Genomic DNA, 14,868 nt, shown 5'->3' with positions numbered 1-14,868 from the left:
ATTGCCTCTAGAGAGTAAGCAGTTGTACAGGAAAAAGCTGTGTCCTAAACTCTACCCTTTTCAGTTTAGCCTTTCAGAAACTAAATATTTTACAGAGACAGCATCTTTATAATACTTATGGTCGAACGCTTAACTTTCTGGAGTCACGTCTTATCATTTACAAAATCTCATTCAATATCCAGTTTTAAAAACTTGGTTTTTCTCAGATCTTTCAAGCATCCTCATCAGCAAGTGGGGAAGAGAAAAAAAAAACAAACACCAATATGATCTGTCCCTTTTTTCAGGAATACTAATCTCCTCATTTTCATAGTTATTCAGCTGTAGGTTTAAAGTCTGCAGTATATTTACAAACAAAATCAATACCAAGGTCGGGGGGTAGGGGGGCAACCTTTTGTGTCATCATCCTCCCCATCCTCAATAAGGGTATAGATGTGTTTAAGGGCAAAAATTCCACCCCAATATATTAGTTTTGTTAATCCTTTACCTATGATCTCGTGTGCCTGGCTAGGGAAATTATGCAAAAAGTAATAAAAGTTCTAATTCAATTTCCATGTTAAGAGATGGATTTGGAAAAAGAAAAAAAATCAGAAGCCATATTCTTTGTGTTTACTAAGAGATATGCACTCCAACATTTAGTGTCATGGAGCTGGAGTTAAAACCAGAAACGGCGAAGATAATTTAGCTGCATGAATGCCTGCTCTTCAGTAAAATGCTGCCAAAATTAAATAGGAATGAAACAGCACTTTGTAGTCATTGGTCGCTCAGCGGGGTTTGCGTAGTTAAAAACCTAAGTGAAAAGGGTGATTGACCTACATTGCAACTAGCTTAGCACAGCTGTACTTTCATATTTTTGCTGCATCCGAGGAAGCTCATTATTTAATACAACTGAGTTACGTGTAATTGTCGGTCTTTCATTTTACACTTCCAGGGGCCAGATATTAATCTCAAACGTGCAGCAGGCACTGCCGTGCATCTGGAGACATCCGTGGCTGCCCATGTGCGGGCAAGGCTGAGGCAGGACTGCACACAGTTGCACCTGAAATTAGGAGGCTGCCCAGGGGTAGGAGGACCTCACAAATATGCAGAAATTAAATGAGCAGATGGAAGAGAAAGCAAATCCCTTGGCACCCCAAAGGCAAATGCTCCACTGTTTCCCTATTGTTTTGAGCAGAAGCAGCCCCAGAGTGCGCAACCAAAGCACATTTCACACAACTCATACCTGCGGTTTAAATAAGTAATAACATTCCAGTTAACAACCAGTTTGACATGTTAACAGCCCAAGGGCTGTTAACATAATGACTGGTCATTAATGGCAGTAATGACAGATTTCAAAGGGAATATTGTGCTTGTAAATGGACACGCTGCCAGTCAGAAGAGAGGACTGAGCAGGATAGGCTGATACATTAAGATGTCACCATACAGCTCTGGAGGGAAAAAGGGGAAAAAAAGTTCTTGCATATTTCACTTACTGTAAATGGACTTGAAATATTGGCGTAAACCTAAGTTCCTTAAATTAAGTCCTCACTTTCTAACCCAAGAGTGTATAAGCAGAAGACAGAAGCCTGCAGGGGAATTATACTCTGCATATCATTTTCACCGAGTGTGTTATTTCTAACATTGAGCCCTTTCTTTACTCAAGTCAGTTCTCATCCTCGTTAACAAAATGGAGCTCATTTCTGCTGCGGCCACCCTAATACCCTTGGCGTCATACGCCACCACTGAAACCACTGGAGTGCCTTACATGAAACAGATTCCAGGGTAAAGCCTCTCACACCCAAAGCATCTTCCACGCTCGTTACCTCATTAAAGATTCCTTCCATCCCCTCAATCCCTCCCAATCCAGAGAAAAAGGTTTTAATGTAGTATAATTAACTAATTTTACCAAAGGAGAGAGTTAAAGCAAAACGAGTTTTGAAGTTCTGAAGATACAGAGTATTTATAAGAAGCTCAAAGTGGGTACCTCAGGGCTCAACTGCAGCACAAGTGCGTGCATCAGGGCTGAGGGAGGGTTTGGTTTTTTTGGCAGGCATCTCTAAATGAAAGATACTGGAAGTATTTTTGCAAGCAGGCAAAGACACAATCACACAGTTTATGAATTTAAACATGAATGCTAAAGCACCCAAACTGGCTACATTATTGTTTGTAGCATCTGTAGAATGGCTCTCTTATTGAAAGGCATAATGAACACTGAGAGACAAGTTAATAAGCAATTTTACTCTTTATAGTATTGTTCAAGCCCCATATCCTCTAGAGGGCACCACATAAATTAATAGGAAGCCAGAACTCTTTTATACGTAGCAAAGATTCCCTTTATGGTTACAAAGATAAAACCAAAAAACTAAGAGGACAGTATATGAAACCATAATTATACCCTAATCTGATCATTAGTACAATGCAATTTGTTCCTTAAATTTATACCAAATGTGTTGCTAAATATGAAAGCTTATTCGACTACAAAGCTAGAGAATATTTAACTAGTTTCTGTGTTAGCATTAAAAAGATCACTTTTATAGGTTCACTACATAACTAAGTAGGTAAGATGCAATGAGGTAAGTGACTATCTGCAATTACCTTAAGTGCATCAGTTTGAAGTTTAGTGTAAATACCTAGTTTAAATCAGTGCATTCAAAAGTATGACTAAAGGAAAAAAAAAAAAACAACTGGTGACAAAATTGCTTCATCAAGACTTGACAAATCAAGAGACAAAACCCAGAAACATCTTAAAACCGATTACAGTATTTCTCATGTATCCTGGTTTCACTGATACAAAAGTAAAAGGTGTTTATGAAGAAATGACTGAAACACCCATCTTGAATGTGGTCATGACAGATAAAAAAATACAGTCTCCTTTCCCTGAATTGCTTAGTATGAATTTTAACAATCTATTTGCAAAATATTTACTCCTGTTAAATCTTCAAAGACCAGAGACCAACAGTGTGTGTATCTGTGTTGGGGAAATGCTTTGCTTATATCTCTACTACTAAATAACTTTTGGTTTTGATTTTAAACATTTGATTTTAAAACATTGGATCAGCTGCACTAGCACTTGGGAGATTCAGTAAGTTCAAAGTCTCCAGTAAATTTGGAACTCAGATCAAACAGCCAGAGCAGAGTTTTCTTGTTCCTGCAGGCATTTGTTGTATAAGGATTCTTAAAATGAGTTTTAAAAATTGGGATGCTACTTCCCCCCTGCCCCAGAAAACTGTTCAAACCCTTCTCTGTACACATTCACTTTAAGATCACAAGGGACCGGGGTTCACCCATAACAATTCCCTTCTGTTCCAACAGTTTTTAAAAGTGGGGGTTTATTACCTACTACTTTGGCAGCTTTAATACAATGGCTTTAAGGTGCACACTCTATGCTAAATTCCCAGCACTCTTTCGTAGGTTCAGTTCAGAGCCTTAAGAGGTAGCAGAGTACTTTTACCACTAAGCAGTCTAAGCCCATGTCTGAAGAAGCTGATCTGCCTTGCAGCCCCAGCTCAACAAACGCACAGCATGTTTGTGAAGGTTTTTGTTCCACTCTAGAAAAAAAGAGGTTGTTACGTGGACAACCAGAGTACCAATAGTTAATGCTTTAGTCTTGATTCCTGTTCCAACCTACCCACGCTGGACAATTTGGGAGCTGATCAGTGTGTGGGAACCTCCTATTTGGTACCTTTACTTAAGCTGAACTTGTAAGTTAACACGTTCAAAAAGAATTTTAATTTTTCCCCAATGTATTACTGACTTCAATGTCCCTTTAAAAGGAAAAGGTTTCTCTAAAGGGGCAGGGGAAATATTCCCAGAAGTTCATCTTAGCCTGGAGCAGCTAGTCTCATTAGTCCCCTTCTACAGGGAATGGAGGAAAGGTACTACTATGGGAAATAGGTGCTCGGAATCACCCCAGAGGAGCCTTTTCTCTCTATTTACTATTAAGAGCCCACGGAGACTAAACTTGCTGATTAAACTTGGCTCCTGCAAAGTAGCCCTATTTACTGACATATGATCTGCAGATAAACTAACCTGGTGCTGCTCATCTGTACTTCACTACGAGTTATTCCTCAAATACTTTGGAGGATGTAGGTCCACAAGCAAAAACGATGACAGAAAATCAGGTGACAATCTGCTGTCTCTAACAAGTGGCAACAGGTTAGCCAGCATCCCACCCAGGACACCAAGTTAAGTTAAATGAGCGGAGTGGATTGGAGCTTGCTAGACACATGATTTTTGAGCATGGGGAAGATGGCTGGTCATCTTGGTCCAGCTGCTAACAGCTGAATGGCAACATTCATAAAAGTTGGAGAGTCACAAATGAAAACCCTTTGCAAACAAAGCGAAGATGGGTGAAACACTCCTCACTGACAGAGTTTAAACCCTGCACTGAAGCTGGGTAAAAACCACACATGTGGTTTCAGACCGACATACCTGGCCACCACCATGCTGCTAGGAGGAGGAGGAGGAGGAGGAGACCACCGTCTCCCCAGGAGCACAGTGCTGTGGGAATCATGGAGGGATTTACTCTCTTCTGCATGAGAGCGCAGGACACCAGTATTGGCATCAGAAACCTGGAAGCCACTGGCACAACCTAGTTACATGTGCTTTCTGATTCAGATTTTAGTTTTGCCTCCATATTTCAGTATTTGTTTCCTCATCCTCCACACATACTCAAGACTCTCAGCCCTCGAGCTCTGCTTATGTGTGATAGCAGCTACGTAGGAAGGACCGAACAGATTTCCCAAGTTTGCTGGTGAACGGAAGGAGGACGTGACCTACCTCAGATAGTCTCTGCGACAAAGGATAAGGTTGGCTTTGGTGTACAAGGTAGAGCCCACCTCCCCCAGGCGACAGTCACAGCAGGCACATTTCAGGCAGTCCTCATGCCAATATTTGTCCAGGGCCTTTAGCAGATATCGGTCTTTAATCTTACGGTTGCAGCCAGCACAACCTTTCGGCTTGGTGTCTGGCTGGACTGAGAGCATTTGTATACCTGAAACACAATAAGACAAGAGTGAAAATAGATATTCTCCGAAGTAGAAAAACTCTTGCCCTTTTCTTCCTCCATCTCTCTGCTCCCCCTACACCCAGTTCATTTAAAAGGCAACGGTATAGATAGGATAAAATAACTTAGATAGTCCGCAGAACGCTGAAAACAATGCTAAGATAAATTTACAGCAGAAACTTCCATTACTCTAAGTTTCACAGCTTCTCATTAACACCTCATTTACCTGGTCTCTTTGCTGAAAAGAAAAAAGATTAAAAAAATTAAAATGAAATATTAAAAAAGTTCAGTTGAAAAGTCATCCACTTTCAGCCAAAGTATCCAATATGTAGCAACACAAAATTTAAATAAACAGCATATCTATGATGGCAAACACAGCTAAATCCACATATTTGGACTTATTTTCACTATCTCTATAAATATAAAAGCACTCCAGATTCCAAAGAAGAAAAGCTTTTAGAGGCACGGGGACAGAGTTTTGGCGACATTTGACATAGAAATTTTGATGCTGGTGGGCGGATGTTTTATTTTTTTTAAGATTTCAACTCTTAATAAACACATTAGTGAAAGGGATGAGATTTCCAGCAGCAGCATCGTATTTACAACTTGTAGTGTAAAGACCTTCTGAAAATTCTGATTTTAAATAATCTTCATGAAGTCAGAGAGTTTATAGTTTGTCAAGAAAAAACATTTAAAAATAGTAATAATTAAAAAACCAATAAAACCAAAAAACCAAAAAAACCCAAACAAGTGAAAGAACAAAAAAAAACCAATCAAACCAAAAACTGAACCAAAAAAAAAATAACACTGTCCCACTTAACAATCTCAATTTTAGCCAGCAACTGGTTTGGGACATGGAGTACAATAGTGTCCATTAAGTAAATATGCATCTTTTGATGTAATAGCAGAGAGAATTTAAAAAACAGTTCAAACACCTGAAACACCGTTTAACAGACAGAACTGGTAAAAGTGGAACACAGCTGAGCGATGTTACTCCAAGCAACACAGCCAGTTCCAGGGATCTATTCAAAAATCAATCGCCCTCAGTTTTACAGCAAATGGGGAGAGGTCACTGCCCTAAAGTGCTTACAGACTGGTCTTTCCCGGTTAGTTGCATAAACTGCCATCCCATTGCACTCAGAGCAATTCTCTGAAAGTTACTTCTTAGAATAAGCAAAATCAAAGCCCTGTGGATATTTTATTGGACACCAAACAGGCACCTGAGAGAAGGGAAGAACGACAAGCTGTTTGACTGCTAGGTTATCTCACTATTTTAAAGCCAGAGATGTAACGAAAAAAAGATATTGTTCATTAGAACGTATCTGAATATTACAATGAGAATTTGTCAAGACTGGGGAACAAATGCTGTTGCCAATAATCAAATCCTACTCCATCATTCAGGATATTCAGCCCTGTTATCATGTAGAGATTGGGAAAAGTCAAATAAAGTCTCATAACATCTCAATTTCAAGAGCTCCTCATCAAGAACATTCTACTACCTACTGTTAAGAAAGCTTCACAATCCCAGCTTCTACCAGCAGATCTTGGCTGGTGCTGTAACACACCACTACAGAAAGATGGTCTACAGAAAGAAACATGCAGGCTCAGGGACCTAGAACACGAACAACTTGGGGTTTGGTTTTTTTGTTTGTTTGCTTTTTTAAAAGCTCTCCTAGGAAAAAAACACGAAAGCCAGTGTAATCTTTATGGCAATGGTAGAGTGTGCCTTTATGGATATTAACGTTACAAAGACGAGAGGTTAAATGCTGTGCCAGCTGAGGCATTCCAGGGATCTCTACAGGTGTGCACAGAACACATGGAATGTACATGGACCACAGCGACTCTAGAGCCAGTTAAGTGACTTTCCAGTGTTCCCAAGCTGAACTCCTAAGTTCTACCTGCAAAGCTGATCACTGAATTAAACCCAGTGATTCTTACTGCAACACGCGAGCACAGCAGCCTCGCTCCCCTCTTTGCAGTACCATCTATTGCACATCTTGGAGCGACACCTTGATCTGCTGAATTCGCTGTTCAGTTGTGTCAGACAGTTCTGCGAGTGGGCACTCGAAGCACTGTGGCAGTACTGCTGCATAACGTCTAAAGCTCGAGACTAAAGTGCAAGGTCTGTCTGTATTCTTCTATCAAGAAGCATAAAAGTGGTCACTGCTGTCTTCCCATTACTTCCCAGTTGATTCTGCTGTCATAGCTCCTACACCAGTTACAGACTCCCAAAATCTATTTCTCACTCGCAAGGGTGTGGGAGGGCATGAGATCCAGCGACCTGCATGGGACTCCACAGAGAGTCTGTGGCAAATCTGAGAAGGAATACACACATCTCCTCTTGAGAAAGCACCATGAAACAAAGGGTGAGCCTTTACTGTATTTTCAACTGACAGCTGACTTCTCATAATCCAGGGTACATACACACAGCAACAAAATAGCATGACTACAAATGACTAAAAACAGTGAAAACATCAGATTTTTGGTATGGAACCTATACCAGACTGTAAAGAGAAATCCTGTAGAAACTCTAATATCATCATCTGGTCGAAAAGCCTTAATCTGTAGTGTTGCTTGTCACAGTAGTACATATCCACAACAACAAGCTTATCCTCAGCCCCTCTCTTTGGCCATGTAAAGGACAAATGCATAAAATCGGCCACAATTTGTATAAACTTCTTGGAACTCTGTAAAAAAGTTCAGAAGAATGAAGGGCTGTTCTAGGACTTTAATCTTTGGCTCGAGGGAAACCAGAATAAACTAGGAGCTAACACAGTTAAAGGCTTTAACAAAAAAAATCTTAATGTAAAAATTTTGTTGCCTGATAAGGAAGCGGGTTAGAGAGTGGAGGCTGACAGTCTCTGATCCAGGCTGATCTACTGTCCTGCACTGTCTGAAGGGAACGAGACGCCACAGAAACACAGCCAAACAAGTGAATATCTGAGCAGATTGCAGTAATCAAGCCTGATAATTCCCAAGGTATATTGCTGCAAACATGAGGTTATTGTATTACAAATAAAACTGCAGTTTGCACATACCCTGCACAGCTTTTGAGATATTTGCTACATGAGGAAAGTAGACAGAGCCTTGTCATTCATGTTGGTCAGCCCTAAACTTTCTTGTAGAGACAAGTGGAAAGGGGCAGACACCCCATGGAAGTAATGTTTGCAACTCCGTATGTCTATTTTCCTGAGGCAGAGAGAGAAGGTGGTGCTGACATCCTACTGGCAGCATCTTCAGATTAGGGATTCAATCTGCAGCAGCTTTTGGAGGGAAGGAATGCTTTTCTCCTCTGATAGATCTGATCTTTTTGCACTTTACTTGCAATGAAGCTGCTTCTATTTTAATGAAAGTTAAAAAAAAGTAAATCCCCGAACTACTGCTTCATCATAAAAAGTTACTCTTTTTTTGAAGTGTAGAAAGGTTCTAAACAAAATGAACCTTGAAGTGCTTGACATATCTCCAAATTTACAAAAGTCTTTTTCTTCACATGCCCTGTTTAAATCACTTAATTTTGATAACAGAACATTTTGTTACATATTTTCTGTATTATATGAACAGATCACCTCACAGACCATCTTTCTTCCCTTTAACATTCCCATAAGATCTCCAATGCAGTTGCACTTTTCGGATATGCAGTCGTGTATTTTTAGCTCTCTCTTAATTTGGCAATAAGAATACCTGCAGCTTACTGTCAGCCAGCTTTTCACAGACTGCGGTTTAAGAACTCATTTATTTCTTAGGACACGGGAAGGACCCTTTCAGAGGCTGACAGTACCCACAAAACCACCTAAACTGCTCCCCGCTGAAATATCAGGTAGCAGTACACAGCACTGCTGCCTGCCTGCCCTCCTCTCTCCCACCCCCAGGAAAGCAGAGCTTATGGAGCACTTTCAAGACATCACACAATTCCCTAAGTGTTACACCCAGGCTGTAAAAAAAAAAAAAAAAAAAAAAAAAAAAAGGAAAAATCAAACCCAGCTTTTCCTTCAATTCTGCAGAGTCCTACCGATGCTCTGCATCACAGAGCAGATCTGTTCTCAGAACAGAGAAATTTCAGTGCCTAGTCTGTCACTGTCAAACAAACCCTTTTTATTTCACCCCAATATGCTTTCAAGGGCTTCCTCTATCCTTCCCTCCATTCCCTCTCTTCCTCCACCCCCAGTCCCCAAGATACTGCACATAAACTGCAGAGCTGTGTCAGGAATAAGACTTCATCACTATCCACCACCTTTAGGATTTTTGAAGGGAGAACTTAACAACCCAACTTGCAGGTTTTCAGGATTTCTTTCGATCTCCTCAAATAAGTTCAATGCAATGGACTCCCATCCCTGTTTATTGTTATTATCGTATGTTGAAATACTGTCAGTTGATTCGTAAGTATGATTTCATAATAAAGAGGAAAGGCTACTGGAAAAAGCTAAATTAGGCTCCTGAAGAAAGGCAGAGAAGTAAAAATCCATTTCACTCAAATTATCACCCTTCTCAAAAATGAAAGGGAGTGAAGATTTGACATAATGAATTGGATTTTGTTAGTGATTTAGAAGCATCTGTAAGCAGGATTAGTCCCTGATGGTGCTGAGTGTGGCAAAAGACAAACAGAACTCGGTTTCTGGTTTGTGATACAGATGGGTTTTGGGAGGAAGAATTAGATATCATTATGCACTGGATCACTTACAAACTTTTAAAGATCACTCTTCCCCCCGTTTTCGGAGGCATGCATACAGTTCTACCAAAGACAGTAGTACGTGCAGCAAGAAAGGGAAAACTTGCCTCTACTTCGAAAAATAATAAAATCAGTTTGCAGCAAATTAAGTATTGTTGCATTAGTCTTTAGAAGGCAGCAAACTGACAGAAAACATGCAGTCAAGGAGAGAGTTAGAGGTCTAGTAGAAGATAAAAAGAATACTTTTCTGATGCTTTCCTACTTTGTAGCTTTATTCTACAAGCATTCAGAGTGCCAATAATTTAGGACAATACACACACAGCCTCAAAAGAAAAAAAAGTAAAGGTTTCAGAAGCTAAGAAACATTTCAGAACTCGCATGTAGCACATCAGGAGTCGTAACTAGTTTTAGATTGGCATGTAAATTGTTCTGTGGAAAATTCTTATTGCCTCCGAGACCCTGCTATTCTGAGTTATTTGACAGTTTAAGGGAAATCATAATTAAAAAAAGAGACATAAATAATAGCCTGTGCAGTGTGGTGCACAGAAATAAGTGGAACCATTTCATTTAAACTCTGGTGAGCTTTTAATTGCCTGGATTGCATTGTGAACCAGCCTAACGGTTGATTGCCTCCATTATGCTCTCTTGTTCTGTGCCATTCATCCGCACAGTCTCAGCTTCTGTAGTTAACACAACAAAGTAACCGCAACTCCATAACACTCGGGGTTTTTTTAAAAAAATAAAAGTAAGGGTTTTGGTACTTTGAATGTAGTCTCTTCTGTATACTTTTGAGTTAATTTCCCATGATATATAACTAAACTTCCCCTCCTGCCCCTTCTACAGATGAATCTGCTTTTTTCTTTAATTTTTTTTTATTAGTATTTTTTAAATAAAGGACATGGATTGGGAAGGGGGAGATGGAAAAAGAAAAGCGAAGAGGTTAGGCAAAAAATAAAAATGGGAATGCAGTCCCACAGCTGGGAGCAGTGATACAGATTAAAAGAATTTGGCCAACATGGCTAGTCGATTGCCAAGAGACACCAAACAAAAGATTTCTCTTCTTCTTTCCCCTTCTCTTTTTGAAAGCTAGATTGGGCCTAAAAGCTTGTTTCTCTCTGTTCACTGGCCCAGAGCATCCCTGCAGGCTGTAGCCCCCTAAGGGACAGCACAGCAAATAGATGTACCCAGATCTCAGGGACCGGAGCTGCTTAGCTATGTTCCTACCCCTGGCGTGTCCCCCCGTCTCTCTCCCCCAGGCCCCCCCCATCACTCTCCTCCTCCTTTTTTTAGAGCAGTGGTGCTGGGAACCAATTTGATTCCCTTTTTCTCCAATGCAGCTGCAAGGCTCAGAGATACTGACATTTTTCCACTCTTATCAGTTTAATTACAGTTACCATGGCAGCAAAGTGCTAGTGCTTGGCAAAGGCCAACAAGAGATTTGCAAGACTGAGTTCAATTTTGATGCAGCTCACATGCAAAATAAAAAAATAAATAAGAAACATACACTCCACAACAAAGAATCCCTTTTAGGAGTTGGACGCTCAAGCCTTTTATGCCAATTCCTTTCCGAGCATCACAAGGATGGGGAGAGGGAGGTGTCGGGGAAAGCGCGTCCCGATGTTTGTTGCACCGAGCAAAACGAATTGGTTTAAAGAGCGGTCCTACAGAGCTGTCCTAGGAAGCGGTATTTTGGGTCTCTTCAGAGCACACGCCGACACAGCCGCTCGCTACGGCAGCGCATTGAGGATGGAAACGGAAGGAGGACCCCCCGCCTCCCCCCGGGAGCGCACCCGCTGCGCTCGCTGCGCGCCAGCGCCGGGGACCGCCGCCTTACCAAAACTTTTCTCCTTTTTCTGCATGAGTTGATTTACGGGCGCCTGGAGAGCTCCTTCTCATTGAAGCACCAAATCCCGGCAAAAGTAGCAAGTGCTTCCTCGGCTCGGGTCAAGTGAGCGGGAGCGCGGCGGCGCCGCAGCGGGGGCGGGGGGCGGCGGGGATGGGGATGGAATGGGGCGGGGGGGGGGGGGGACACGGCACACCCGGAGCCGCCGGCCCCGCACGGCGATGGCGAGCGACAAAGCCACATGCTCCCCTAACTCTGCCCGTAAGCCTATAATCCCAGCGGTCTCTTAGCTTTGTTGTAACAAATGGGTTTGATTAAACTGTCACATGCGGCGTTCGCATACCGTATCGCGGTCGGTCGGGGGCGGGGGTGGGTAAAAAAGAGGAAGAAAAGAGGAATACTCGCAGACAGAAGTGCTGCTTCATAACGCCAGCCTGGCTGCCCTTCCCTCCCGCCAGTCTGGGAGGCGGAGGATGCGTGAGCACGGACCCCGCGGCCGGAGCGCGTCCTCACCGCCCCCGGCCCGCTCTGCGCCCCCCGGGGCTCCCCGCCCCGCTACTGCCTCCGCTCTGCCCAAAGGGTTAACCCTGCACCGAACCAGTTGCAAATTAAACTGCTGTACGGGGAGGCTTGTGGATTAAAGCCGGGGAGTGGGAAATTAACCGACTCCCTTGATAATTGAGAGCACGTTTCGAGAAGCTCTGGAAGAAGCAAGAATAATAATAACAATAATAACGGGGAGGGGGGTGGTGGTGGGGCTGCAATTCATTGTTAACTTTGACTGCTATTTCTCGAGACATACAGCCGGATGGGTTTCGCTCAGCATCCTCCGCTTGCATGTATTTCATGTCTCATCATAAAAATAATGAAGCCTCACATGATTTAAACAAAACAGTCTCAGCAGAGCTGCAGCTTGAGTGAAAGTTGCAGTGCAGAGATGTGTGTGTGTATTGCAGCCCCGGCTTATGACTCAGAGAGAGAGGGAGAGAGAGTGATGCAGACACACATACACAAATGACCCAAAGCTTATGTACACAGTTGCCTCACTTACCTTCTCAATTAAGCGATACAGGGGAGGCAGTTCAATAAGCACAGTGGCTGCTTTGTAGCTCTTCTCCTTGGAAAAGGTCAAAAAGAAGCATTGTTTGGGGAAAAAAATAAAGAGGGGGTGGGAGAGATGGGGAGGGAGATCGCTATTCTTTAAGTTTAAAATAATGAGGTCCTCAAGGATCCGCCAAGTAATTGTGTTGACCGCATCCGAGCTACAGGTGTCCTCCTTTTAGTATCTTGCAGTCCAAGGCTGTCTGTCTCCGTCCTGGCTGAAGACAACTTACCTAAAGCAGCGTGTGAGGAGCCGAGTTGAATGAAGTCAGGGCTTTATCAGCTGCAAAATGCAATCCCTTACCAGCCAGACATAATACAGCAAAAGAAAAGGTCACTCAGTTATTACTGAGCCAGCAGAGCCCAGGCAGCTCTTGTGGAAGACCACAGAGAAGCAGCTCCCTTCCGATTTAAGGCTATTTACCTCTCTCCCCCTCCACCCACCCACCCACCCTTCCTCTCCCCCCTCCCCCCTCCCAACTCCCCCTTTCTCTCTCTCTCCCTCTCGCTTTCTCTCTCGTTCTGCAGCTCGCTCAAGTACAGCCGCCTTCGGAAAGTGCAAAGCAGCCAGGAGACAGATTGGGCTTTGTTGGTAATTTCCCATGGTGAAAATTTACAAGCCTGCAAGTGCAGTCAGCAAAACCACATGCATATGCTAGACACAAACACCAGGGACACACACACACGCACACACAAGTGACCTCTACTGAAGCGGCTCAGGATCACCTTCCCACAGAGTGCTCCAGAAGCAGACCCGGGGAAACAGGGGAGCGTCGCGCCCCCCGCCCGCCATCACTCCTCCCAAAATACTTTGCTTAAACAAAACCACAAGTTGCCCACGCAAAGAAAAGAAAAGAAGAAAAAAAAAAAAAAAGGCAAGATACATATCTCTCTATTAATGAGTAATAAGAAAAATCCCTGAAGGTGAAAACTTTGCCTCTCTCCGTGCTAGATCTGAGCTGCTCAGAAAGCAGTGGAAACTCCGGCGTGAAAGTTTCCCGCTCCTCGGCGCGGTCTCCAGCCCGGCCACCCCCCGGGCCCCGCTTGCCACATGTCACCCTCCTCACTGCACTACTGATGCTGAGTGCTGAAGGAAGCCAAGTAGTTTCCCCCTACAGCATCCTCGTCCCAGGAGCTGAAGACAGATCCTTATTCTCTACCTAGTGTTGGAGGGGGGAAAAATAATAGACATGGGGGTGTTATAGGTGTTAAACACCCTTGACCACGAGACAGACAGACATGCAAACACACAAGAGGTAGAGCATACTTTGATAATCATTCACTCTCACAGATAATTGTTTCTTTGTGTTTTATAATAAAGGTGTTGAGCCTAGCCTACTGTAAATAAAGTTAAAAAAATCCAAAGCATCTCCCTCTAAGAGCCATCTGCAGTTGGAGAAAGACCAGATTAAGAATTTGTGAATACAGTTTTCAGACTTCAAAGTGAATATCTGTTGTCTGCTATTAGAAGCACCACACTAGATTTTCACAAAGCTTTGAAAGATGTCAGCTTACAATATACTCTAAATTTGAATGACACTCACATTATAGAAGTCTTTCAAGACCCAAGAAAGATTTAAAAGCATTGAAGTACTCTGCCATCTACACCCCTCCCTCATATAATCCAGCAGCTCTAATAAAAATCAAAGTAACCTCAGAAATGCATATGTTTAGGACAGGTTTCCCCCCCTCCACCAAGTAAGCTTCTCCCCCTTTTTTTCTTTTTAATACATAGATATATATAAAGGTTCCTGGAACAAGCATACTGTGCAATGAACAATTCCTGAACCTCTTGCCCCCTCTTCCTCTAAGTAGTAACAAAACTCAGCCACAACCAACCTGAGCAAGAACCCGAAAAGCACAATCAGAGGCAGCAGACTAACAGAGCCCCTTTCTGCTGATTTGATCTGCACACAGAGAAAAGCCAAACTTGACAGAAACCTGCTCCTCTCCTGCACGCACCCATATGCTCAGAAGAGCCTCACTTCCCTCTGTTTATAGACTACCTCTGCCACAACCACTCTGGAAATACAGCAGTGTGAGTGTGTGTGTGCCTCTCTCCACCAATGCACTCGGAGAAGGAGAAGAAAAGAGGGAGGGAGAAGTTATGTGTGGGGAAAGGGAGAAATAAAATCAAAACAAATGGTACAGCTAATGAGGACAATTAAATTAATTATGTTCAAGGAGATGAGATTTTTTTTCCCTCCAACTGTATGATCTGTTACCCCTCGCTGGCAACTGCTGCTCTGTAATTCATGGCAACTGATTAGTGCATCT

At 42.7% G+C, this 14,868-nt stretch overlaps 1 protein-coding gene across 4 annotated transcripts in view; it reads right to left on the bottom strand.

Moving 5' to 3' along the window:
• LMO3 (LIM domain only 3) overlaps positions 1 to 13,018 on the bottom strand; it is a 60,548-nt gene extending 47,530 nt beyond the window's left edge. The window contains exons 1-3 of one of the 4 annotated variants that reach the window (XM_050323395.1): positions 12,825 to 13,017; positions 12,542 to 12,607; positions 4,756 to 4,969 (exon numbers count right to left, since the gene is read on the bottom strand). In XM_050323395.1, the coding sequence (XP_050179352.1) occupies positions 4,756 to 4,961 (206 nt within the window). In that variant the 5' untranslated portion in view covers positions 4,962 to 4,969; positions 12,542 to 12,607; positions 12,825 to 13,017. Of the gene's footprint in view, positions 1 to 4,755; positions 4,970 to 11,481; positions 11,617 to 12,541 lie in introns of those variants that run through there. The other 3 variants (XM_050323397.1, XM_050323394.1, XM_050323393.1) reach the window with 3 other exon arrangements.
• Between the last annotated feature and the right edge of the window lie 1,850 nt (positions 13,019 to 14,868).

Source organism: Myiozetetes cayanensis, unplaced genomic scaffold, assembly GCF_022539395.1.
Source record: "Myiozetetes cayanensis isolate MyiCay16 unplaced genomic scaffold, myiCay2020 scf3, whole genome shotgun sequence".
NCBI lineage: Eukaryota > Metazoa > Chordata > Aves > Passeriformes > Tyrannidae > Myiozetetes > Myiozetetes cayanensis.
The sequence above is the reverse complement of the archived record's forward strand: the minus strand, read 5'-3'. Positions and strand labels throughout refer to the sequence as shown.